Here is a 26645-nt window from a genome sequence, read left to right on the forward strand (position 1 = left end):
GATAACGAGCATCAACAAAGTAACAAGTTTAGATACTAAACAAATAGAGATTCTCAGACGGGGACGATGTTGGTAACTGAAACTCTAACCATCTCGGCTTCAAAGACAATGGAATCTCTCACCAAGTATCCATCTTGTAGATCTTTACGCAAGATTATATTGCTTACTCCCTCGCGATGACCTGGTTGAATCGGGTACCAAGCTGCAGCTGCGACACCAAATTGCATGCGTTTTAGATAGTGACTAAGGTCGAGACATAATGTTACATTTACATTGTCCTAAAATATGAATGTGTGTTTTTTTCCCTCTTACAAGATGCTCTTTTGGGGTTTGAGCCTAGCTGATGCCTCAGTCGCAGATTAACCGCTCCCCAGGTGCTCGTCTCGACTGCGTTTGGCTTAAAGCCTTGAGCGTATAGGAAGATAGGGATTGCATGGGGTCTTCCTTCTCCCTCTCCTTTCGGGTTAAACCCTAATCGCCTGATTAAATATACATTAACAAAAACAAATTACTTCCGCTCATAATTGACCATCTACACTTTGTGGACTCTGAATTCAAACTAAACACCAGTCTAGGATATACATAGTTAGTTAGTTACCAAAAATAAGAGCCAAAAATAATCATCATTTTTAATCAGGACTTTCGAGGTGCTACATATGTAACATCAAATGAATGACTAACCAGAATCGGTCTCCAACAAGAAATTCGGAAGAGTAATAGATCCTATCTTCCAAGGAGGAGAAATGGAGTATTCTCCAACTGAAAACGTTGTCCGGAGGGTTTGATAAAATTCTGACTCTCTCTTGTTGTTCGACGGGTTTGATGACGAAGATCTCAGCACCAAAAGAAACAGTGTTTTGCACGATGAAACCTTGATTCGGGTTGCGGAATGTTGAAAGAGGAATCAACTGTCCAAATCCCCACTCTCTGTTTTCTTGGTTGTATCGTTTCGCCGCTTGATCTGCAACCCAAAATGTAAACATAAAACCAACATTGGCCGCCGGGTCAGCCTTAGTCTAGTGGCTAAGTGGCATCCAAGGCACCGGGGTTCGACTCCACCTTCAGGGGTTCCTGGGTGTGAGATTTCCCCAAGTGGCAAAAAAAAAAAAAAAAAAAACCAACATTGGCAGCACACACAGAGTAATCATGCATGCATAATAACATTAATAAAATGTATTCAAGTGGTAATCGATTCTATTCTTGACCAATATAGAAAAAAATCGGCAAGATCTGAGATCAGGGGCATAAACAGTTTTAGATTAATCTTAACAAAACAAAATTTTTGAACAATTTGAAACTATGTGATCTATGTACAAACTATAGTTAATATAAAAAATACACATAATGAGAATAAATACCAGTGATAGTCAAGTACTTGCGCTGTCTAGCATTAAACACAAAGAGTTTGAGATCAACATCGACCTCCCAGCCAGTGGGAAGAGATTCTGTGTCTTCAATCCTCACGTAAAGTGATACATGATTGTTTCCTCCATCTTCTTTGTTACCAGTCACGTACAAAATCAACCTCCTGTGGTATGGTTCATACAGAGAACAATGTTTATATTCTTCTCTTTTTAACAACATGCATTAAAGCTGGTTTTGTCACAACATGCATTTTCATCAAGAATAACCATATTTATGAAGTAAAAGATTAGTGAGGAAGAAACTAACCATTTGTAACCAGAAGCTTCAAAAACTGAGGATTCGTACGGTTCAGATCTCTCCATAACCACAGAGAAATTTCCTATTGTTACGATCTTACTTGATGGTCGCTCAGTTCTCAACTCTCTAGTCACTTCTGTCAACCAAAATGTTCACAAGCATTATAAAACAGGTTTCCACTTTAAGAAAGAAAACAAAGGGGAAACTGGCTTTAGAACCGCGCGGATGCATACCCAAATTTGCTTTGGGATTGTAAGAACTATTATACTCTGTGACCTGTTTTGGGTTGTTCGTTAAAAACTATGTTTAGTTACATTAATATAAGCATAATAGATATATAAAATAAATCGGTAAAAGAAATTCAGACCTGTTGAATGAGGAACTCTGAAGAAAAGGAAGTGACAAAGAAAAAAGCCAAACATATCACTCTCAGATTCCATCTTCCATTCTCCATTTATGTTTAAGAAGAGTGCTGTTTTGAGGAAGATGAACTTGTGTTTGGTTTTGTATTTGGTAAGCGTTTTATTTTATAGACAGACCAGATGTGTCCCACTACATGCTCGTTGTAACCACGTGCTTGCACGAAGCTGAATTGAGCCACACGGCTAGTTCGTGTAATTTGAATTATATCACAATATGTTTTTTTACGTGTGGTGCTAGAACATGTGACTCACTCCATGTTCTACTCTCCATCTTTGTGTTAAGAGAAGTGTAATTTTTGTTGATCCGGGATACTTTTTGTTGATCCGAGAAGTGTAATTAGAAAAGTCATTCCAAGGAAGAATGCTTATTTGTTATTTCTCTATTTAGAACTGAATATGTTTGGTCAAATGAATTGTCATGTACGTTGATTTGTAAGAACCAGCATTAACTTGGATACAAATGTAGATAGAGGTGGATGTGAAACGGATATCCAGAGTTTTAAAGATATCCGTGATCCGATTTGTTCCCTACGAATATTCGATTTTTCGATTTGAGCCGATCTGTAATTTTCGAATATCCGTAAATATCCGAATTTTTGCCGGATATCCGATTCGATCAGTAAAAGTAATAATTCTCTTTTAAAAATAAATAAAAATAAAAGTAAAAAAAAAAGAAAATCTAAAATAAAATAATAATATTTCATTACAAACTTTTTTAAAATTAGATACTTTCGAAATTTTTAATAACTAAATAATTTATTTAGTGAATAAAAACATTATAAAACTTATATAGAGGTACAAAATTATATATACTATATAATTTTATAAACATGTATATATACATACTAGGGTTGGCCCGCCCTACGGGCGGGTTTTTTGTTTAAATTTTGATTTAGTTACATATTTTATATGTTTATTTTGATAAAATATACTAGAATCTATTATAAAAATAGCTACACAATTATAATTTTTAAAAATATATTTGCTGGTTTTTGTCTTATGAATTTCAAAGGATTTAATATCCAAATTTTTGATATTTTTATTTTGAAAATTATTTTAAAGGTGATGAGCAAAATGAACCAAATTTAATTAAATTTTAGTTATGTGTTTGATTAGTTGCGTTGTAGAAATACTTCAGTTCACTTATTTTTTTCTTATAATTGTTGTTTCCACATTAGTTTCTAAGTAATTTAATTGACCATGCCCTTTTGATCTACAACCCTATTATTATATATATTTTCTATTTTTTAAATCAGCGGTTTTAAAATTATAATATTTTAAAAAATTACAACTACGTCACTAAAAGCTACAAACTAAATTTTTGCAACCCATCTAATCAAAACCCATAATCTAAATATTGTTTATCTTACTTATATAAGGTAAGACGTAAAATTTTGTTAAATGCACAACCAATTATAAATCGTTGAACAATAGTGTTTCTGCAATGTATTATCCCCTAGACTATATTTGAGAAGTGATTTTAACACATGTCATCTCTACAATCGTTTTCACAAAAAAAATTGTGACGTGGCTGTTATAATTGATGACATGTCATATGGTTAAATATGACATGGACAATTACATTTAATGCTGATACATATTTTTGGAAATCTTTGTAGAATATGGCAATAACTCATATATTACATTTAATATTGATTTATATTTTGGTAAACTTTGTATAATATGGTAATAACTCATAAATCATCACTAAAATAAATATATTCAAATATGACATTTAGAATTTCGAAATATTATATAATTTTACTTTTATAATTATAAAATTTTTTATATATAAAAGTTTCTAAATTTTCTGAATTAAAAAAATAAATAAATCGTAATATCATTAGTTTCTTTTAGATATCTACAAATTATGTAAATATTATTTAGTTTTAATTTTTGATAACTATACAATTTTATATGATTTTTAGTAATTTAGTACAAGTTGATTTAATACATTTAACCAAATGAAATAAATAATTTTTTATCTAAGATTTTAACTTTATATATACACATATATATTCTTAAATATAATTTAAAATAAAAAATATTTTCTCTTAATTTTATGCTTAATTAATGATATTTATATTAATTATTGGTAAAAATAATAAAATATATAATATTAATAAATTATATTTTAAAATATAAAATTTAACTTTCAAAAAATCATCACTACACATGGTGCAGGAAAACACCTAGATTAATAATTGTGACATGACTACTAAAATTGATAACATATTTTAAAGATTAATATGACATGAAAAATTATATTTAATGTTAATTTATATTTTGATAAACTTTTTAAAATATGTAATAACTCATATATTATATTTTTGTCGATTTATAATTTTGGACTTTTTTAAAAATATGGTAATAACTCATAAATCATCATTAAAATAAATATATTCAATTATAGCATTTCAAATTTCGAAATGCTATAATTGAAATTACAAATATTTCAAAAATATATACATATTTTTAGAAAATTATACAAAATTAAACTTTAAATCGTAAAATCATTAGTTTCTTATATATATCTACAGATTTATATATATTTTTAATTTTAATTTTTGACAAATATGCAATTTTACATATTTATTTAATATATTTAATTAAAATAAATGGATAGAAAAATCTAGCTAAGATTATAATTTTAAATATATACATGCACATTCTTAAATATAATTCAAAATAAACAAAATTGTTTTTATCTTAATTTTAATGTTCAGTTAAATCAAATTTGTATTAAAATATTGATAAGAAAAAATATATAATATTAATAAAATAATTTAGACATTTTTCTATAAGATAATAATATTTCTAGAATAAAAAGATTGATTATACATAAACGAAATTTATTTGTATTTTTCTTCATATTTTTCCAAAAACATAAAAAACAGAAAATATCTATCAAATTTTAAAATATAGACTTATATATTTTATCAAAAAAATATATAAATTATACATAATTATATTTATGAACCTAAGGTAAACTAAAAAATTTAATTAGCAAAATCGTTTTATTTTAGTCTAATTATAACCAAAATATTATGATTAAAAAATTTTATAGGCCAATATACCAAATGCAAGTAATGAAATCAATCAAAATATGAACAATTAAATCAACCAATTATTATGACGTATCTATTTTGCATATATTCATATACGTGAATAAATTTTCAATATTTTACAAGTTATGTTTATTAATGAATATCTGATTTACTTTTTTCTATTTTTTAAATAAGATATATCAAATTATACAAAATTTTATGAAATATATTTACAAATATAAGAGGATAAACTGAATTACCTACTAATACGATAATTTTAACCTAATGAGAAAAAACATCATTAATTTAAACGTCTATATACAACTCAAAAAAAAGTTGAAATAATACAAAATATCATACTTAAAACATAAAGATATTTAATTCAATTTTTTATAGATATAAATAAAAGATTATTTAAAACATATAAACAAACAAAGTAAAGTACTTATTTTGTAAATATTTATTCCCGTGCATGAGCACGGGAGAATCACCTAGTTTTAATGTATGTTTTGTTGTATTAACTAATTTTGTGTTGTGTTTATTTTGTAGTTGCTAGCCTATAAATAACTGATGTTGTTTTATCATTTGAATGTTTCCAAAAAAAAAAGTTTTATCATTTGAATGATATATCATATATTAACGGGGTGTGAGTTTAAACTTAATTGGTGTGTGAATTGGGTGTACTATACAATGGTTTCACAACTTTACTTATTTACTAGGGGTATGCCCGCGCTACCCGCAGGAAGTTGGGAATTTGTCTTATTTAATTGTTGTTTTTTAAAAGATTTAATTGGATGTTATGAACTGTTGTATTGTATTTTAAGGTGCTAAATCTTGTTTAAAAGGTGTTTCATTTGTTATGCTAGTCATTTGTTTGATGGATGTTTATGTATTAAATAATCGGAATTAGTGACAACATGTGAAGTTCCACTTAGAGCATTTCCAAAAAAACTTTCTATTTTAGAGTTTCCAAAAACTTAATATTTGAAGTTTCAAGGTGTTTTTTTCCAAAAGCAAAACTTCAAAACTATTTGTATTCTACTCTATAGTCCTTGTATTTATCATAATTAGCATAAATCCATAAAAAAATTATAAATAACTAACACATATATAAAGATATTACGGAAATATTAATTAATTAAATTTTACACCAAAAGATAAATTTATAAATAGAGATTTATAACAAAAAAATTAAACTACAAACAAAATATCACATAATTATTATACAATGTGGTATTTTGTTTGTAATTTAATATTTGATTATTTGTAATAATTATTTCTTCATGTACCCTATTAAAAAAGTTTTTATTAAGTTTCTTTTGTAATATTATTATTGTCTAATTACAGTTTTAAAATAATATACATTTTTTTATTTTTTAATTTAATTTATATATAAAATTTGAATTTATAAAAATAAATCTGAACAATTATGAGATATAAAAAATTTAAGGATAAAAATGATAAAAAAAATAATAATTAAAAATCATAAATGTGATATGTAATTAATTATAAGGATCAAATTGCAAATAAAAAGATGAAACTTCAAATTTATAAATATAAATTTCACCTCACAAAACTCTAAATTTGAAATTTTGAAATTTTTTTTTGGAAAGCCAAAAATTCTATATTTGAAGTTATAGATTTTCTTTTTGAGATGCTCTTATAGAATTAGATTTTTTTTTTGTTAGTCACCCGTTAATCGAAGAAAGAGTGAAACTTGTCTTTGGTATTTTTAAGTTATTGTCAACTTTAAAAAAATTTTTTTTTACATATTCGTGTATATGTATGCGTTTGTGTAAGAATAACATATCAACTATATGAGTATGAATTAGGGTTGTACGTTTTTTTATTACTTATGAGTTTAGATTTATTTTAATTGGTAATGGGAAAATTGTTGTTATGTTTAATGTAATATTAGGTTATATAATTTTTTTTTATAAAATTGATATCTAAATATCTATTTAGAACATTAAACCCCTTTTAGTGAAGTTAAATGGATCTGAAGTAGGTCTATTTTATTTATGCAAGAAGTTGTTGGGGTCGTATTCTGTGATAAGTTATTACTACCAATCTTAGATTAGATGCTTCATGGTTTTGTATTTCTGTGTTTGCTATCTCATGTTTTTAATGAGTTTTAGATTCATATTTTAGTTTATTATGAATATTTTAGGATGTTGTGTGTTCATTTACATTTATTAGGGGCTAGAGTGCACGCATGAGAAGTTTGAGGCGAAATCGCAAGGTTCTACTTGTAATTTGAAGAGTTTGTGGCCGAATTGAGAACTATCAAGAGGCGGAGGACCATTCTACAAATACATGGAGGGCCAGATTTCAACATTTAAAAGTATTGGGTTGATTATGGAGGATGTTTCTGAAGAATTGAAGGTTCAGGGGTCAAAGTGAAAACAATCGAAACTTGGAGGACCATAAGTGAAATAACTGAAGAGATCTCCATTGATTGAGAGCACGAGCTCGATTCCGGCGGCTAACATGGCAGATTCCGAGCACGACACGGAGAAGGGATGACTCCGACACGGTATTCTGGTGGCCTAGCCTTGGGATTGGTTGAAGATTGCTCCACCACGAGGCTTGGTTCGACGATAACGACTCTGGATGACCAAGGCGGTGTAGATGAGCACGACGGCGGAGGTGGTCCCGTGTCTAGGAGAACAGACGAATACGGCGCGAAGCTCTGCAATGGTGAAAACAAAGACGACCGTTGCAGGTTACAGATGAAGAAGACTCAAGGCGAGGAAGGAGGCGTCAAAGCTCAAATTAGAGGAAGAACGCGGGCTGTAACTGCTGACCACCGGCGGAATAACAACAGAGACTCGAGATTTTAAGGAGAGTACCGCGGGTTCACGATGCAGCTTGGACAAGATCGCGGAAACACGCGCAAGCAAAAAGAAAAGAGCAACGCGCTTTTCGCGTGACATCCACCAACCCAGTCAAGTTGCGACATGTGTCGTTATTTGCCCCTCTCAGGAGACAGATTTCCCAACTTTATTGTATTAGATAATAGTGCAATATTTAAAAAAAACAGTGCATTATTTTTTATGCTAAATGTTTTTAAAATTTTTTAATACTTGTGGGATATCTATAGTTAGTTTTTATTTGTTTGAGTCTAAGTTTGTTTAAAATGTTGGCCTATTGAACTCATAAGTTGAGATTTTTGTAATTTGTATGACGAACAGTTTGAAGCAAACAATTAGCCCAGTTCTAACAAAAAAAATAAAATTTATTCGTGGATAACTTTCTTTTGAGAATTACAATTTTTCAATTGGTGTAATTTAATTCTGAACTTGTAAATATTGAGTTAGCCACTAAATTTATATAAATGATTAATTTGTTTTTGTGTTCGCATTATTGGCAGTCCACTGAAAACAGTCAAAGTTAAACATTGAAATCATACAAACAGTCAAGAGAGACGGTGTGCAGAACATGATTATTTGGTTTGAAATGAAACAAACGTTTTCATAGAAGATTTTCATGTAAAGTTATGATCAAATATGATATTTGTATCCATAACAACCTGTGTTAAAAATTCATAGTCCAATCTGGAGACTTCCATTCAATATATATTTATCAAGAGATACTAAGTCTGTTTGATTTAAGAAGATTAAAGTCCTAACTCAACCATTCGAATGTGGCTGAAACCCACATTTTATAGAATGTTTTACCTTCCATATATCATCGTCAGAGTAAACACATAAAGGATTAAGGTTGGTCCGTATGTAGCCACAGAATAGAGGTTGTTCTTGAGGAATGATGCTGAGTTTCATTCTCAGGTCTTTTAAACCAATCTTACTTATGTCAATGCCATCAATCAATATACAACCACTTCCCGTTCTCCCCACAACTCCAACTCTTGTCCGTTCCCTGAATGTGCAAGAAATTCCCTTGAGAACCAAATGAGCATTTGGGCGGTATGTTATCTGCAAAAAGAAGAAGCAAAGCAATGTCTTAACAGAACTTAAAAGTCATAACAGAACCATCATCTTATTAAAAGTTAAGTTCCTGCAAGAGAATAGTACCACTGGAAGGCCATGAGGAAGGTGATTTTTTTCATCCACAACTGCAGGAGGTTCTGCTGGGATGCTCATATACTCTTTTATCCTCTCTACCGATATGATTGAATTCGATAAGGTACAATACCATATGGTTAGAAACACCTGGGTTTGTGTCAATGTTAATGCATATGATAGTGAAAGCCCAACAAAACCTGCAACACAAAGCAAGACTTCCATTAGCTGTTAAAGTTAAAAGCTCAAATCATTGGACGATGTGATAAGAGGCAAATAGTTCATGCACCTGGAGCTATGTATCCCTTGGGAATAAGGATTAGCAGAAATGCACAAGTGAATGAAGTCACATTCTGCAGTGTCTCTATCCTCAGAATCACCCACTCCATGGCTGCATTAGACAGAAAGACCAGCACATCATCTGCATCCACCAGGTTTAGGTAGCTTTTAAAGAATCTATCTACAGTTCCAGAAGCTCTTATTGTTACCACTCCAAGTGAGGTTTCTGCAGCATAATTCATCACTGGAGCTTTCGTTGTTCCGTTGATCCTAATCAACTCCCTTGCAGAAGCTAAATAGTACTCCTATTTTACAGAGAAGAAAGCAGAGATAATTAATATGACTTCTTTGCTGCTATGATATAAGTTAAACGAAGATTTGTACCTGAACAACTTTTGTGGCCACTAAAGCAAGAAGAGCAATGATGATAACTTGCCATGTCACATATGCCATGACGATAAGAGCTGCAGTGAGCTCGACAGCAGGTGCTACCACAAATATGAACGCAAATGGAATGTCATAGTCCAAAACGTTCAAATCAGATGATGCCTGATATGTTACATACAATTATTATCATATATTGACCTTTAGCTTTATTCATATAATACATGTAAAAGAAAAGAGATCTTACTCGGGTGAGAATGCATCCAACTGGAGTAGAATCAAAGAAAAGCATTGGGGCTCTGAAGACTGCGTTTGTGAAACCAGAGAAGAAATCTTTTGAAGCTTTTAGTCCAAGATGGGCAGTGGGCAGATGATTGTACCACATATTTCAGTAAACCGGTCAGTTGGAATCCAACCTTTATGATTCTGGCACAGACTGCAACTACAGATCCCATGACAAACAGCAAAAATCTACTCAACAACAAAGAAATTCCGTTGCTACTGAGCTAACAAAAATGTGCAATAGAAAAAAAAAACAGAGTGTACTCACCTCACACTTGCTGCACTTTCAGTTGCAGCAAGCTTCAGTGAATGACTCTATATGAAATCCTAAATCCACGACATCATTTTGTATATAAGTTTAGAGACAGAGAACATGGTTCCGGAGATGAGTCTTTCACGGTACGTTGGAAGAAGGCTAGAACCAATAACAGCTAGCATCATGGTCCCCTGAGAATAATTAAAAATCAATATGTCATAACCAACGATTCGAAACATCATGATCAATATAGCTAAACATAATAAATCAGACAAAACACGATTTCATCTTCCTAAACACAAATAGAAAAAAAAAACAGAGCGATCAGAAAACAACAATCAGACATCTATCGGACAAAACACGGCTTCATCTTCCTAAACAAAATGGATAAAATGAATAAAAGAGCGATCGGAAAATAAAAATAAAAATAAAGAACGGTCGGACATTCAAACAGAATATATCGGATAGATTGATACATGAAGAGAAAGGAAAGAATAATTACATTTACGTCCACCATCACCAAATCCATCCACATGAGCTCCCCACCACGCTTGATGTTCCGACTTCCCAGAACCTCAGAAGCCTAGCTTCGACAACCTTTGAGCATCGACCGGACTTAAGGTCAGAGAAAAACAGATTAGAGTTAGCCATAAAGAGTGGGCAAGAACACGCGAGATATACGATTTAGAGAGGAAGAGCAGAGTGATATAGAAAACGCGACCAAAATAAAGGATGCTCGTGTCTATTTATACCCGATTCGACGACTGGAAGATGCATCTGGAGAGTTCGTAATCACCATTAAAGACGGAAGGGTTAAAGTCGGAGTTACACGACGCCTCCGTTACGAAACTCAAACGCCATCGCCACAGCTTCACCGCCGCATCGATGAAACCGAAGAGCAGAAGATATATTCCTTAGGGTTTGCATTATCAGGGCCATAAACATCGCATCAATCAACAGACGAAGTCCAACACACGAGCCCAGTAAGAAATACTTTGCGCTTCGTTTAAGTGATCTGACGTGTCGCACAAAGAAGGCATCAGTTTCCTCCGTTTCAAAATAGATGAAGTTTTAAGAAGTTTTGATGTTTCAAAATAGATGATGTTTTCATTTTTCAATGTGACTTTTTTCTTTATCAAAAACTGTGTGACCAATGATATTCTATAATGTCTTTTGTAATTGGTTAACTAGTTTTAAATTTATATTTTAATGATACTTTTTAAAATAATAAACAAGTTTCTTAAAATTTGTGCATATCCTAAAACTTCAAGTATATTGAAACAGAGAGAGTATATAAATAGATATATATGTATATAATAGATCAGATATTCCGTTTCTAAAAGTATTAGTATTGGTGATTTGCTTCATTTTTTACGGATATTGAATTTTAATAATTGCTTTGATTCGTTGAGTTGCAGATATCCAAAATTTTCAGATCAAATCGAAACGAATAAGGATCGAATCAAAATTTACGGATATTTTGTCCGTCCCGTAGTTTTTATGTAATTGTTTTTGAGTGCTATGACGAATTATAACAGAAAGGGTAGAAAGGTAATTAGCAGATGAAGCTTCCCGCAAACCAATTAATCAAAAGGAAAAAAGCGCAAAACCCTAATTCTCGTTTCTTCTCCAAACTCCCACCTTAACCAGTCTCGCCGCCTCTGAAAGCTCACATCCGGTAGAAGCTCCGTTCTAGCTTTCAATTAGTATCGGGTAATGGAGCATAAACTAGCCACTGCTGAGAAGAAGGTAATAACGCCACCACCTCTTTCGTTTAATTTCGAGTTTAATCACCTTTTTTTTTATCTTATCTTATTTGATTTTGGTTATGGAAGGTGCTAGTGGAGCTGGTGAAGCTAGTGCAGAAGCAAGGTCTAGAAGGAGACAACGGAGGATGGAAAGAGTTTCTAAACTCTTACGATAAGAAATTGGGATCGTCTCTCAGCGATCCTTCGAGACGCTCCAATGATGTATTGGTCGCTTTTCTTTCCTCTTTCAAAAAGAAGGAAGATGTCCAGGTAACTAACTAACTAACAACCACCACAACATTGTATTGTTTGGACTATTAACTTATTAGTTCTTGTTGCATTTGTTTGTTTAGCTATTGGCTAGGGTTCTTCAGTGTGATGCTAATCGTAACTTGATTGAGAAGTTCAAGCAAGAATCTCCTGATAAAGAGACTCCTGAGCAGGTTTGGTTTCGTTTGGATCTCCTTTTTTTTTTTTTTTTAATTGTGAGTTGTTGTTTATATAACTTGTTTGTTTGGCTATTGCTATTGCAGAGGCTAGTTCGAATGACTATTACTCATCCTAGGTACCCAATCTACTATGCTTTCCCTTCCCACGCCGAGGTAATTAATGTTGTTTGAAATGGGACTAAGTTTAATAATAGAAAAAAAGATTTGAGACATAAACGAAAGATGTTTGAAATTTTGCATAATAACAGGATTGGTTTGTAACTAAGAGTGGCAATAAGCAGTCAAAAGTGATCAAGTCAACCAGAATGCTTGCTATTGATTGTGAGATGGTTACCTGTGAGGATGGCAGTGAAGCTGTTGTCAGGGTTGGCGCTGTCGACCGTGATTTAAAGGTTTTGGTTTGGATTTTTTATCATTTATCAAAGCCATTGTGATTAGTCTTGTTTCTTTATTAATCTAATGAAGCTCATGATGACTCAGGTGGTTCTTGACAAATTTGTGAAACCTAGCCTACCGGTTGTTGACTATAAGACTGAGATTACTGGAGTTACTGCTGAGGATCTTGAAAAAGCCACTCTCTCTGTTGCTGATATTCAGAAAAAACTCCGGAGGTTTCTTTCTAAGGGAACTATTTTAGTTGGTCACGGTTTGCACAATGATCTTCAAGGTTAGCTTGCTTGCAAGAAGCTCCACTTTCTCTCTCTCTCTATATATATATGTGTGTGTGAAGATCTTGTTTTTACGAGTTTAGTTTCTATGATCACAACAGTGTTGAAGGTAGATCATGCCAGAGTCATCGATACTTCCCTTGTATTCAAGTATTCCGGTGCAAACAATTCTCGAATACCTTCTTTGTTAAACCTATGCAAGGTAAAGCGTGTGAACACTTTATTTCTTTGTTCTAACTTGGAGATAGATAGGTATAAGATTTGATAAAAATCCTGTTTTGTGGGGTGTAATTTCTCCAGTCTGTTTTGGATGAAGAACTGAGAATGGAGGGTGCTGCTCACAATTGCGTTCACGACGCTGCCGCTGCTATGAAGCTCGTGCTTGCTGTTGTGGAGAAAGGAGTAGAGACTTTGATTCCACAAACCGAACAAGTAAGACTTGACTGTTACCATTCAACTAAGTTGCGAAATAAAATGTGTATATAGTTTTCTGAAACATATTAAAAAAATTGCATCATCCTGTGTCAGATGTTGGAGGTTGAGAAGACAATACATGAGGCTAAGAAGGCAAGTCTCTATCTTCATAAGATACCTCACAATGTTCCCTCTCAAGAGTTACGAGGAGTTATTATGGGAGATTTCAAAGTCGACGTTAAGGTAATGGTCCCCAACATACAAATCTCCTTTCTTCTCACGAGGAATCTGAGAGGATCATGTTTTGTGCAGCCACCAAAGAAGCTAGGAGGTTATTATAGCGCAGAAGTTGTTTTTAGTAGTCAAGAGGAAGCAAATGAAGCATTTGAAAAAGTTGATGGAGATATAGTTAAGGTAAATTGGGATCTCTCTCTCTCTCTCTCTCTCTCTCTCTCTCACTGTGGTCATGTTCATGATCTTTATAGCTGCTGTCTTGAGAGAATCGATTTGACAATCTCTTTCTTTCAGGATACAATGGGTTTGTCACAGAAAATGGTTCAGTTTAAGTTGAATTCTGGATCAGTATCTAGACTGTACGTTCGTAAAAATGTTCAAGACGGTGAAGAAGTCTCTGCGAAGAAGAGAAGTAACACAGAGGAGGAGAAGAACGTGAGTTGTAAGAGACAGAAGAGGGAGAATGATTCTGAGGAGACGACTAGGGAAGAGAATGGCAGCAGCCAAGGGAGCATATGTGAAGATCACATAAAGGAAATTGAAGAACTGAAGGAGAAACTCAAAACGACGGTTGAGGAAAATGAAGAACTGAAGGAGAAACTAAAAGCTAAGGATGAAAATGAAGAACTGAAGGAGAAACTAAAAGCTAAGGAACGTGAGGTTGAGGCTCAGGATAAGATGATAACTAACCTCAAAAAGAAACTGAAGAAAAAGTGAAAAACTAACGTTTAAGCATCATTCATGTCAGATACTATTGTCTTCCAAATTTTGTTTTCAAGCATTTCAGTTGAAGAACTCATGAGATTTTGTATTGTATACGATGAAGCCAATGCACACCAAACAATTTCTTTTGATATCTACGGTGGAAAAAAAGAAAATGAAAACTCAGCCTATTCGTTTTATATCCTTCAACGAGTTGCTGGTACTTTGATACCATCAATAGCTTTCGGTTCTTGTTTCTCCTTAGAGCTCTTGCTGGAGCTTTGAGGAAGACTCTCTGGCCATGGTGTCCTCTTTGACGGCACAGTTATGTCTAAGGGAGACTTTATGATCCAGCCAGCTGTTTACAAGTATAAAGATTGCAAAGTCAAAGAAGAGATTATGTGATGAGAAATGAGTGTAGTAGAACAAGAAACTTACCCAGGTGGGAATTTGCTATTAGCTTCCAAGTGGAAGGACAACGGACCATCTTCTATTCCTTCATTACCATCCAACAAGTTGTTAACATCTTTAACCCTTACCAGTCTATCATCAACAGATTCCTTCCATAACAACACAAACCCTGACCATTCCATCTTACTAGGCATCACAGCCGCCTTATCATCCACATAAACACCACTCTTGGTGGCATAAGGCTGCGTATCAAAAACATGCTTCCCAGATGAATCACAACTAGGACCTTGAATCGGCATCGACAAAGGCTTCCCTTCTTGATTCATCTTCAACACCGACGACAGCTCATCAGCATTACCAGAGTGAGCAAGTATCCCAACAGACAAAGCGCCAAACCACTTCACACTCTGAATCTCATCAAACAGCTCCACGCTATGCATGTTGCTGTCATCAGCAAACACAACAAACCCATCTAACTTCTCCTCCCTCACGACCCTCATCCTTTGAACCCTCATCTCACTCTCCACCCTCCACCGATCCTCCCAAGAAAATACGGATGAACCAGACTGATCTCATCATAACATATGTTGTCAAATTCGATGCACATATAAGCAGGCTATTAATCATTCTCAATCACGTCTCTGAACCAAAAATAAAGAAGCCACTAAAAGACAATTTTTAATTTTTCTTAGTTAAAAGAACACTATTCTAAAAGACCTGCAATAATTATCTTTACAAAAATAATACTAACTAAATCATACTTAATACTTTTTTCTTTTTATTGACGTAGTCTCTACATTTTGAATCAACTCAGGGGAAAGAACAATACGGTAGATAGACGAAAACATAACAAAAGGTATACTGTATATGCAATCATTGCAATGTTTGTATAATCCTAGTTAAGACGCAAAATTTGCAAAGACCAAAGAGACAAGGAGAGACACCACAGCTGCCACCACACTCGGGAGAAAGGCCGCGTGGCTAGGAGATGGACCGGGGACTCCAGCTGCAGGAATGGTAGTAGTCGGAGGAGGAGGAGAAGAGGAGGAAATCGGTGGATCAGAGAGTGGGGTGGAGGAGACGGGGTGAATGACGTTGAGGTCAAGTTTCTGACCGGCCATACAATGGCCGGGAACGCCGCAGAAGAAGAAATGGTGGCCGTGGTTGGTGAGTGTGACTGAGTCATTACCGGTGGTGAAGGTGGAGATTGGGTTTGAGTTGTTGCAGCTTCTATACATTGCATGCGTCACTCTCATCACGTTGTGGAATTGTGGGTTGTATTCAAACACTGTCAAAATCAAAATAATTGTCAGATCAGTGCCAAAATGTGAAAACAAAACAAGTTAGGAGTGCTGGACTATTATGACCCACTTTCCGACATTGGTTAAACGAACTATTACATTATTTTAGAATCAAGATCTGTTCATTTTAATGTCTAGACTATAGTTAAATTTGTCAGAAAATTGTGGTACTCACAGACAGTATCACCAATGTGGAAAATTTTGGTAGAGGCCCATAGCTTATAGTCTACATTGGCTATGGTTGTCCAGCCAGCTGAGTCGCCAACTTTGTACACCGCAGCTTCACTCAGCCCTAACATCACCACCATACATGCCAAAGCCACCACTATCTTCGCCGCCATTCTCTCACTCTTCTTCTTTGATATCTGGTCGAGAGCCCCACAAGGGTATGTGTGTGTATATATATATGAAACTAAGTGGTGTGTATATGTATGAAGAGGCCACTATTATTTTGGTTAGTTGGCTAATTTGGAGAAAGGGTGTCTGAAAAGCAAATACCGACAAAGATTGCGTACTTGTTTATCTTTTATTCGTGTTGGACTTAGAGCATCTCCATTAGAGTTTTTAGTGTGAGGTTCACACAACTCAAAAAAAAAAAATATATATATAATAAAGCAAAAGCTATGAATCTGTATAGTCCGTCGAACCTATCTCTTAACTGTTCTGCGGGCTCCACGACACGTGGTGGTCCGCGATAGGTTTGTTATTATTATTATTTTTTTTTAAAACAAACCCAAAAAAAAAATGCATTGGAAATCATGATGGCTCGATTTTGCCAATGGAGATGCTCTTAGTTTCTTATACTGACTTCAAATATCCGAAGACTATATAGCACTTAAATGTATTATTTTTGCGCCAACTAGTTTTGTAATCTTACATAGTCAAGTCAATGCCATTACCAGATGATTTGAAGTTGAAAAACATATGAATCAGCTTGATATTATATAAGATCATGAACAACCAACGATTTTGATCATCTGAACGGTTTGGTATTAATCTGACTCAAAATTAATACTCATACCAGAATTCGTTATATATGAATGATTTAGAAGAACCTTCTTCCTGAAGTGTTATTAGGAACCTCACATCAATAATAAGTTGGGTTCTGATCTGATGTATCAATTCATTTATTGATTTTGACTTGAAAACTAAAAAGAACATTAGTCTCTTAACAAAACAAATTAAAGAATCAAACAAAAACACACATACACTGTACAAACATAACCATAAAAAAATATTTGTTGTATAAGTTGTAAAGTAAGTGTTCACAGGGTATGTTAAAGTTTGGAAGGCTTGTAAGGAAAGAATGTTGAGTTGGTTGGTATGTTAATTTTGAATCATCTTCTAATATTTCTACTTGGCAGTTACTCTTCCTCCTACATCTTGGTAACCAAATTACTTCACTAATTTAAATTATATTTTCATGCTAAAATCATTTTCTTTATCAATTTCTGTAGCACTATCTTATAGCAATTCAACCACTGCAGCATTCGCCAGATATCATAAAGAAATCTGTACCTGACACATAATCCATGTGATGCCCCCTTTCATGATAACATACTAATGTCCATACTGTATGCCCATAACTAACCCAATTTCAACCCACTAACATAGCCTACATCTTCACTTTTGGGGGAAATGCTTTCTAGAAATTCAACAATACAAACTTTGGACTTTGAAATATACACTGTCACTCTTTTGAAAAAAAAAAAAAAAACAGAACATATAACACTTGTTGGACGAGACATTAAGTACTTTAACTATACACAAAACTCATTTTGAAGTAGCGACATTAAGTAGAGTGTATAAAAACTGTGTGTTTCTTACATCTATATGGTGTTTCTCTCGCTTCTAGTTTGGTTCAGAGCCGTGTTGAAGGGTCAAAGCCGTTAGATTTTCCGTTACTCTTCTTGCCGTTTACATCACCACTCACGAACATTTGATCATCGTGATGATCATCCATGAACCTAGCCCAGAACCAGTGCTTCTTCCACACTCTCTCAGTCATCTCCTCGATAGGAATGTTCTTGGTCTCAGGAAGGAGGAACATCACAAACACAGACATCACCAAGACCCAAGAAGAAAAGAAGATGAATATCCCGAACTTGAAATGACACAGCATGGAGAGGAAAGCCTGAGCGATGATGAAAGTGAAGAGGAGGTTGACGCAGACGGTCACACTCTGTCCAGCAGAACGTGTCTCTAGAGGGAAAGTCTCACTAGGGATTAGCCACCCGAGCGGTCCCCAAGACCAGGCGAAAGCAGCTACGTACGTGCAGATCATCACCACGACTAGAATGGCAAACCCTTTGGAGAGGTTCTGAGAGTGGTCCGTGACTTTGATGCCGAGTATAATGGCTATCACGACTTGAGAGAAGAACATTTGGACTCCAGCTTCGAGGAGAAGAACACGGCGACCGACTTTGTCAACGGAGTAGATTGAGACTAACGTGGAGAGCACGTTTACTGCACCAGTGACCACTGCAGAGTAGAGAGCAGCATCATTGCCAAACCCTAGAGTGCTGAAGAGAACAGGAGCGTAGAACATGATGGCGTTGATTCCAGTGCATTGTTGGAAGATCTGCAGTGTTGCGTAATCATCACGTAAAAACGGGTTAGCATAAACTAGATTTGTACGGTTTATAGTTTGGAAAGCTTTTAAAAATATTTTGGTTAGTTCGATTGAGAAAAAAAAACCTAATGAATCCATAATTAACAGAAATAACTAAATCAAACTAAACAATTTAACTGAAATAATTAAATTTAACCAAACTGGAACCTAGGGGAAACACAAAATTCGGTTATTTTGATAAAATAATTCAAAACAGAGAAAAAACAGAACCTAACCAACTTTTTCAGTTTACTTAAGTGGGACTATGGCCGAACCAAACTAACCCAACCGAATAAACCGAAACCTTGGGGCTAAGCAAAACACTCGAGACTCGAGAGGGAGAGATGGCGTTTCATATTACTGACCTGCAAAGCGACGGCGATGACGAGCTGAGGCCTATTCCTACGTTGAAGAAGGTTTCTAAAAGGGTGTTTGACTTCTTTAGCAAGGCGGCTAGCTTCAAGAAGATCAGCAAACTCTGGCTCTACATTATCTGTACCTCGAATCTTACGAAGGACGGCTTTGCCTTCATCAAGACGACCTCTTTCGACAAGACTGTTCGGCGTCTCCGTCACCAATAAAGCTCCCACCGTCAGTAGAAGCGCCGGAACACCGGCCAAACCTAAGGACAGCCTCCATCCCCATCCTCCCTTGATCCTGCAAAACATCATTTATTTAGTGGGCCCATTTTAGCTCCAGTGTGGGCCTAAGTAGATAGATAATTAAAGTCCATTAACTCGGCTTTAGTCAACGCAGAGGAAAAAATATTATTACGGCATGACGTGAAAATTGAGATACGACTAGATTCCGTGTACTATAAGATAAGACGTAGTCACGTAGGGATGTGGATACTGGATAGTATTTGCTGAAATCACGGAAGACTTAAATGTCTACTATAGAAAAAAGAGTTAAAATGCTTTTGTGATGGTAGTTGAATATGAACATGAACCAAACGTTTGACAAGGATAAAGAAAACTTTAGAATACTTTAGAAAGTTTATGTAAAATCTTCATCACCATTACTATTTGAGTTTTTATAAATTTAAGCTTGTTCCACACATTTTAATTTCACTTTAATCAAAATAGTACATATTTATATAATAAATAAATAAATAAATAGATATATCTTAAATAATAGAGATATCTTAAATAGACTTAAATGTTAAAATGCTTTTCTGATGGTAGTTGAATATTTGACAACCAAAAGTTTGACAAGAAAAGAATATAAAGAAAACTACTTTAGAAAGTATAAGTAAAATCGTTATCACCAAATATTTATTTGAATTTTTTTATTAATTTTAAGGCTATTTTCACACATTTTAGTTTCACTTTATCAAGGATAATATAAAAAAGCGGATATAAGGATAGAGATATTTACTTGGCGGTACCGTAGTTGACAAGATTAGCGAAGAGGATACCAATAGTGACGTTAAGTTGAAACAGGATATTAAGACCACCACGGATCTTAGTAGGTGCAATCTCCGACAAGAACAAAGGAACGGCTTGATTAGCAAATCCAACTCCACAACCAAGCAATATACGTCCTGCAATAAGCATGGCTAGGTTATGAGCCGCGGCGTTGAGAATCACACCGATGATGAAGAACACGCCGGCTATGAGCATGGTTGGTCTTCTTCCTAGCGTTCTCGTCGTGTATGAAGCGAAGAACGTTGCGGTTAGACCGGCTAAGTATAGAGATGATGTGAAGAGTTGTAGTCCTTGGTTGTCGTATTTGCAGTAGTTGCTGTTTTTGTCGGCGCCGGCTTCTACTTTCCGGTAAACTACCGGAAAAAACTTCTTCAGAAAGTCCGGCATCGATGTCACTCCGCCTACATAACCATATTGAAGATGGAAAAATAACTTATTATTTGTTGGTACTAGTTACCGTTTAATCTCGTTTAGAGATTGTAATATATTCATGAATCATGATGTCATACTGTTATGCGTGAATTTAGAAGACAAAATAAGATTAATTACTTTAAAACAAACAAAAAGAAACTCAAACCAATGACATTAATTTTGTCACTATGCTATTAAAAGTTAAAACAAGGACGATCTAGATCTAGGGGCGTGATCAAGATCACTAGTTGCCAAACTTTTGTAAGCTATATGATCTTGCTAATTAATTAACATTGAACTACTTAAAATGAAATTTCATTTTGATATTACTTTCTGCTAGTCCTCTATATTTTAGATGAAATGTTCCTCCCAAAGATGTTATGGTAGGTGAGAACATTAACCAAGTCCTATTTTAAGAATCACTACTTGAGGAATCTTGCATTTACACAAACTTTACAATCAATTTTTTTTCTACTTTTCTTCATTTCATCAGAAACTATCAAAGGAATATTGTATTCATACCGGAGACACCAACGTCGTAGCCGAACATGAGACCGCCGGTAGCAGCCATGATGCAAGAGATGATTACTATTGGAGTTATCTTTGCCTCAAACTCCACTCCGTTTGCCGGAGCCGTTGCGAATCCTCCTCCGGCCATGCTGAAGATCTCTTCAGATACTAAATTTTTAAAAGTAATTTTCTCTAACGAGTTAAAAAGGAACACTTAGTTAAAGAGACCATTGGGTGTTTAGTCCTTTATATAGAAGAAGAGGCAGTGAAGCACAAAGATAAACCGTTTGCTGCCAACGGGATGCTTACACGTCTCTTTGTATGTTCACATGCTCCTGAGTCATCAAGTCATTGGTCAACAAACGTTACTTCTGCTTTATGTGGCGCCTTAGTTGAATATATAATATGCATAGCGTCATAAGTCTTCTCTCTCGTGTTATTATATTATCCTCGAATATTATATTTGTTGTTATGTTATACTGCATGATTCTCCTCTCTTATTAGAGAGATTTTTACAATTCTTTATATCGCTCTCAATGTGTTGTGAAAATCTTGCTACCGTATCAAAATATCTCATACCTTTTTAGAATAAGAACGATCCGTTAACATCGTGTGTAGGTCATACAAATTTGCTGTCATGTAGCCTGTGATTAACTTCATAAATGTTACATTTGTACAATTTATATATTATATATGCTGTTTAAAGCCAACGGGACTCTCAAAATGGCAAAATTCTAAAACAGCTTAGGTCAGTTTTAATTTGGTTTAAGTTGTAGAATCGAAGTGGGATAAACCGGTTTAAAATTGTTGTTGTTGTGCATTTGACTACTTAACTGGTGAATAATGTAACAAACAGCCCTCCAAGAAAGTAGGCTGAGACAACTCCAATCCACCAAACTTTCTTAACACTATCTTAAAAGTCTATATATGTAAACACATAATTGTATCATTACTCCGTTCAACTGTTGTTAAATACGATTATGGAATCAAATATGTGATATTAATCTAATTTTTTTTTTCATCTTCCTATTGGTTTCTCAGTTGCTGTCACGTTAATTTTTTGTACATCTTCTTAACTGTCAAGTGTATTGTTTATGTGTCCATATCTTTAAAAGCCGACAACTATATTTGCTCAATGCTACTCGACTATGGAAGATCAAAATTGAATATTAGTTGTGTATAAGTTTTTGTTGAAATATGATACCACGGATATCATGTGTTCAGACGTGTTAGTAAACAATATCCACTTGACATGATACAGGTAAAATTAATTACGTAACAAAAAAGGACCAAAAATGTGTTTTACTTCTCAAACATCATTATCCTATTAAACGATTCTTACCTGACGAAAACATATGAAGGAAACACATAATAAAACGTGACTATGATTTTTTATAAAAAGATAAGAAAAGAATATCGTAATAATGAAAATGCCTGTACTTATAATTAAATATCATGTTGACAAATATGTATATGTAAAAAAAATATTATCCTGAACATCAAAACTATGAGATGCAATTAATGGTGTTTGACACTAACGGTCAACTTAAAACTCCATCAAAAAGTATTCAATATTACAGAAAAAACAACATAATAAAAAAGGTATTTGGAGCAGAAATTTCAAAAAGGCATAACAACTAGCACTCTAAAGACCAACCAAGTGACTATGAAAATTCAATTAAGCCAAAAAGCTTATCTCACCAAGTCTTTGCAAAAGTCTTTGCAAAATTAGAAGATATGTCAAAGGTAACGATAAAAGCTAAAAAGAAGAAATATAGAAAAAGTGAGAACACAAAACATACCAACGGTTGGGTTTCTCTTTTCTTAGAGCATCCACAATGGTGGATTCACCACGGGAATCCTTAGGAATTTTAAACTATTTTTTTAAGTTAATTTTGTTTTGTTTGAATAATGAAGGACTCAGAATCAAAATATATCTCCAATGGTGTATTTCAATTTAAAGTCCTTAATATATACAAAATTGCTTTTGTCAAAGCACTTGTATTTGAAGTATTACAAAATTGAAGTAAGCTTGCTGCAAATTTAAACCATTTATTCACATAAACACCATCAACTTAACCGAAACTGAATGTGAGAAGGCAAGTAAGAAGACATCTGAACCTCGATAGCTCAAAGACCTTAGTCTATTGTAGTCTTCTTGTCATGTTTCATCCAGAGTCCAAAACAAATAAACAAACGACTCACTCTCTCTCTGCAGAGCAAAATATTCAGAAAGAGAATGATGAAATGAAAAGGTAGCTTGCCTGCAGTATCCCACAATCCCAAGTTGATAGTGTTTCCATCCACAATCACATTGGCGCTGAAAATTATCAAACACAGTAGGCACATAGTCCTGTCACACCCCAAAATCAACTAACATTAGCTATAAAGTGTCCTTCCAGAATAATAAATAACACATTCTTTATAAGATCAACAAACAGAATAACTCATCTCAGAAAAACATGACTCGTATATGAATCTAAGATCCTCAAACCCTACAAAGATCACTACAGTAACATTGAGATTCCACTCACACTAGCCTATCATAGAGTTATTTAACACACTTTATATAATCATAATACAGATTAACAGATCGTAGAGAAACATGAATATGGTCAATGAATACCTGAGACTGAGTTAAAGGTCCTCAGAAGTGAGAACTAACACTCTCACCAGCTTACTCAAAAAAGTACAAGCCTTTGAGTAACTGTCATAGCAAATCTTATACTAAAGTACAATCACTCTGCTAAAGATCCTCCAAACTAACATACTCACTAGATTACCCAAAACAACCAAGCCTTTGAGTGACTTTCATAGCAAATATCAAGATTATTTATACATATATATAAAATAAAAAACCAGATCATAAAGATCAAACTACTATTCTGCAACGATCAGAATCATAACACAAACTAAAGAAGCAGGCAAGGGAACGGGACTAACCAAGAGGATTAGAGAGCTTGAATGAGTTCTTAGCCATGGTGATGATTCGATCAGTACCTGCGATCATTAAAAAAAAGAACAAGTCTTTAGCTTTTTTAACCAAATCGGGATAAAACCCAGAATCCTCAAACAGAATCGAACAGAGGAGAGATCAAAACGAACCTTAAAGAGGAAGAAAGCGATGACCCTGGTTGAGCTGATCGGATGGAGGGTTGAGCTGAGTTTTGACCCTGGTGAAGTGATCGGAGATGTTGAGCATCACGAGAGGGTGGAGCTTGAAGGTGAGGCCGCTTGAACGAAGCAGAAAAGGCATGGTTCGTGGATTCCGTTGAGCCGATCGGAGTAAGGTTTCTGGAACCGGACGGCGACGAACGTGGGGCTGGGAGTGGGGTTTCTGAGGAAGAGGAGTTTCTTAGAGGCGGAGGGGAGTGTCAATCGGTGGTTAAAGGATCAGTGAAGCTGCGGCGCGATACGTGTAGCTGGAGTGATCACCGTCAGTGACAAAAAAGGGGAGGAGAATCTATTGAAAAAAATGAAGAATGATGCCACGTCCTCAAGGACTGAATCCTTAAAACCCTTGAACAAGGATTCATCCTTAGCTGTTTCGTCTATTATATTGTTAAAATAATCAAATGACACTAAGGATTTGGGCTAAGGATTTGTCTACATCCCGCGTTGCGGATGGTCTTAGCCAGGAAGAATCTGTTCGTTGTCCGCATCTCCTTCTGTCTCAATGGTTGGCTTTATAGGCCCAGCTCCAGGAGCTTGCTTCTTCTTGATACCACTCACTATATCATCGACGAGTATCCATGCAGCCTCTATCGCCGTCTTGAAAGTTTGCGCCTTCACATTGTACGCAACTGGGAGAATCCTCCCGTTCTTTCCCTTCCGTTTCTTTCTTTACGAGGTTGAGAAGCCCGCCCCGAAAGCCCATTAACTTTAAGACTTAAAACCAATTTAAATATTCTAGTATATGTCAAAGCCCATAAGCAGTGTAGTCATTTTCTGTCCAATTAAGACTTAACCAACTTAATTTTTTCGATAAATATTAACACGTATTATGCATAATTTTGAATCTAAATTATAAATTTAACATATAAATAATATTCTTTACTAAAAATATTTTACCTTTATATTTTTCTGCAATAAATTTAGAGAAACACTTTCTTGAATCACTCATATTTTTAGATAAAAAATAATATTTTCATCTATATTTAAAATAAAAATAATATGTCTTTATATTAAAAATAAGAAATAAAATATTATTATTTCAGAGGCATGCATTTGAGATCTTTTATTTAAAACTTATAATTTTTAAAATAATAAAATACATTAAAAGCCCATCTATATTATTAAAGTTGAAGTACTTTAAGAAGTTGTTTGGATATAAGAATAACTATCTATATTAAAACTGTTTGGACACATGTATAGTACTTTCATTTTTACATAATTAGTCACTGGTTTTTTAATAAATTAATTACACTTCCATCTATTACCAAACCAATTCGACATTAACTTTTTTTAACACTAAACCTTACTCGATTAAATTACACAAAAACATATGGAAATAACTAACATGGGCAGATCTAACATTCCAAATAAAATTTTTATTTAATACTTTTGATATCTTAAAAGATATTTCGAGAATGGTAAAAGGAATATACTCATTTAGTTATCCCCAAAAAATCAAGTAATAACTAACTGGTAACAAACGTGATTCTCTTACAAATCTAACATTCCAAATAAGATTTTTTTTTCCTAAATTTTCATATATTAAAAATATATTTCGAAATTCTTAAATAAATATACTCAATTTGATATCTCCGCAAGTATCAAGCAATATCTAACTAGACCTATGGTGCACGCTAATTTTTCTACCCATATATATATACCTCTCTGCGTCTAGCTTTCTCCAAGTCATCGCATCTCAAAGCAGTACACCAAATTCGATATTCCATTTACTGACCTTCTATTTTGTATTCAGTGTTAATGACCTGGAGTGTTGCTTGTGGGGAAAATATGCAGAACAGATCGAATCTCATATTGAAGAAAACGAAGGTCAAGCATTTATTTGTCTAATTCTGTTTGCAAAAATCAGCTGTTACAAAGGTAAACATATCTTCCTTTCAATGTTGATGAGATTCATTTAAAAATTGCCTTGAGATTCTTATATATTTACTAGAATGACTTACGGCAACAACCATATTTTATACTAGGAAATATGTAAATAGCAAATGCATTTGATGCTTCACCTGTGATTCTCAACCCTACCATGCAGGAAGCCCTTGATTTTAAAGAAAGGTATTTGAAGTTTCAAAATCTATTTGTTAAAGTGGATATCTTTTATATTTATAACATAGTTTTATGATAATTTAGATTCTGGATTTGTTTTGTTTAGAAATGGAGAAGAGATCCTTTATAGAAAAAAACGGAGAAGAGATAACAGAGAGAGAGAGGGAGCA

The 26645-nt window shown here is 34.1% G+C and overlaps 4 protein-coding genes and 1 long non-coding RNA gene across 8 annotated transcripts; 1 reads left to right on the forward strand and 4 right to left on the reverse strand.

Moving 5' to 3' along the window:
• LOC108826531 (uncharacterized) lies at positions 1 to 2116 on the reverse strand. 3 transcript variants are annotated; one of them, XM_018599908.2, is made up of 7 exons: positions 2030 to 2116; positions 1896 to 1938; positions 1672 to 1798; positions 1359 to 1459; positions 682 to 961; positions 313 to 479; positions 1 to 208 (listed from the first exon to the last, which is right to left on the reverse strand). In XM_018599908.2, exons 1-7 carry the CDS (start codon positions 2114 to 2116, stop codon positions 54 to 56), a joined length of 960 nt encoding a protein of 319 aa, XP_018455410.2. In that variant the 3' UTR covers positions 1 to 53. The 3 variants fall into 3 exon arrangements, with proteins under 3 accessions (XP_018455410.2, XP_018455409.2, XP_018455407.2); XM_018599907.2 differs by having other exon boundaries at positions 1359 to 1528; XM_018599905.2 differs by having other exon boundaries at positions 1359 to 1528; positions 1672 to 1786; positions 1881 to 1938.
• A 9828-nt stretch (positions 2117 to 11944) lies between these two features.
• Positions 11945 to 14721, forward strand: LOC108811397 (small RNA degrading nuclease 3). The gene is made up of 11 exons (XM_018583449.2): positions 11945 to 12103; positions 12190 to 12372; positions 12456 to 12545; positions 12636 to 12704; positions 12800 to 12943; positions 13032 to 13218; positions 13321 to 13421; positions 13520 to 13651; positions 13748 to 13876; positions 13946 to 14047; positions 14162 to 14721. The coding sequence occupies exons 1-11, from the start codon at positions 12071 to 12073 to the stop codon at positions 14582 to 14584; spliced, it is 1593 nt and encodes a 530-aa protein (XP_018438951.2). The 5' UTR covers positions 11945 to 12070; the 3' UTR covers positions 14585 to 14721.
• Positions 14574 to 16670, reverse strand: LOC108825837 (mavicyanin). Of its 2 annotated transcripts, XM_056994424.1 has the most exons (3): positions 16457 to 16670; positions 15008 to 16268; positions 14574 to 14927 (listed from the first exon to the last, which is right to left on the reverse strand). In XM_056994424.1, the coding sequence occupies exons 1-2, from the start codon at positions 16620 to 16622 to the stop codon at positions 15880 to 15882; spliced, it is 555 nt and encodes a 184-aa protein (XP_056850404.1). In that variant the 5' UTR covers positions 16623 to 16670; the 3' UTR covers positions 14574 to 14927; positions 15008 to 15879. The 2 variants fall into 2 exon arrangements, with proteins under 2 accessions (XP_056850404.1, XP_056850403.1); XM_056994423.1 differs by lacking the exon at positions 16457 to 16670 and having other exon boundaries at positions 15008 to 15884.
• A 1253-nt stretch (positions 16671 to 17923) lies between these two features.
• Positions 17924 to 21469, reverse strand: LOC108823664 (sugar transport protein 13). The gene is made up of 4 exons (XM_018596920.2): positions 21253 to 21469; positions 20270 to 20720; positions 19258 to 19549; positions 17924 to 18862 (listed from the first exon to the last, which is right to left on the reverse strand). Exons 1-4 carry the CDS (start codon positions 21386 to 21388, stop codon positions 18143 to 18145), a joined length of 1599 nt encoding a protein of 532 aa, XP_018452422.2. The 5' UTR covers positions 21389 to 21469; the 3' UTR covers positions 17924 to 18142.
• Positions 21470 to 23203: 1734 nt separating this feature from the next.
• Positions 23204 to 25163, reverse strand: LOC108823665 (uncharacterized). Its single transcript, XR_001945086.2, has 3 exons — positions 24346 to 25163; positions 24184 to 24240; positions 23204 to 23593 (listed from the first exon to the last, which is right to left on the reverse strand). It is a non-coding gene; the product is annotated as an uncharacterized LOC108823665 (long non-coding RNA).
• Positions 25164 to 26645: the final 1482 nt, after the last annotated feature.

The sequence above is a fragment of the Raphanus sativus genome, chromosome 9 (genome assembly GCF_000801105.2).
Source record: "Raphanus sativus cultivar WK10039 chromosome 9, ASM80110v3, whole genome shotgun sequence".
Taxonomy (NCBI): domain Eukaryota; kingdom Viridiplantae; phylum Streptophyta; class Magnoliopsida; order Brassicales; family Brassicaceae; genus Raphanus; species Raphanus sativus.

Bases quoted from the DNA above. Each gene is read 5' to 3' on its own strand.
- LOC108823664 (XM_018596920.2), bottom strand. From the start codon at position 21,388: ATGGCCGGAGGAGGATTCGCAACGGCTCCGGCAAACGGAGTGGAGTTT. The intron at 19,550-20,269 runs GTAAATATCTCT...GATGTTTTGCAG, and splicing joins GTCAACTACGGTACCGCCAA to GATCAAGGGAGGATGGGGAT. The intron at 18,863-19,257 runs GTCAGTAATATG...GCAACACTGCAG, and splicing joins TCATCGCCGTCGCTTTGCAG to ATCTTCCAACAATGCACTGG.
- LOC108826531 (XM_018599905.2), bottom strand. From the start codon at position 2,116: ATGGAGAATGGAAGATGGAATCTGAGAGTGATATGTTTGGCTTTTTTC. The intron at 1,529-1,671 runs GTTAGTTTCTTC...ACCATACCACAG, and splicing joins GAAGCTTCTGGTTACAAATG to GAGGTTGATTTTGTACGTGA. The intron at 480-681 runs GTTAGTCATTCA...ATATTTAATCAG, and splicing joins CTTGTTGGAGACCGATTCTG to GCGATTAGGGTTTAACCCGA.
- LOC108811397 (XM_018583449.2), top strand. From the start codon at position 12,071: ATGGAGCATAAACTAGCCACTGCTGAGAAGAAG. The intron at 12,373-12,455 runs GTAACTAACTAA...TTGTTTGTTTAG, and splicing joins AAAAGAAGGAAGATGTCCAG to CTATTGGCTAGGGTTCTTCA. The intron at 12,546-12,635 runs GTTTGGTTTCGT...TTGCTATTGCAG, and splicing joins ATAAAGAGACTCCTGAGCAG to AGGCTAGTTCGAATGACTAT.
- LOC108825837 (XM_056994423.1), bottom strand. From the start codon at position 15,495: ATGAGGGTTCAAAGGATGAGGGTCGTGAGGGAGGAGAAGTTAGATGGG. The intron at 14,928-15,007 runs GTAAGTTTCTTG...ACTTGTAAACAG, and splicing joins AATAGCAAATTCCCACCTGG to CTGGCTGGATCATAAAGTCT.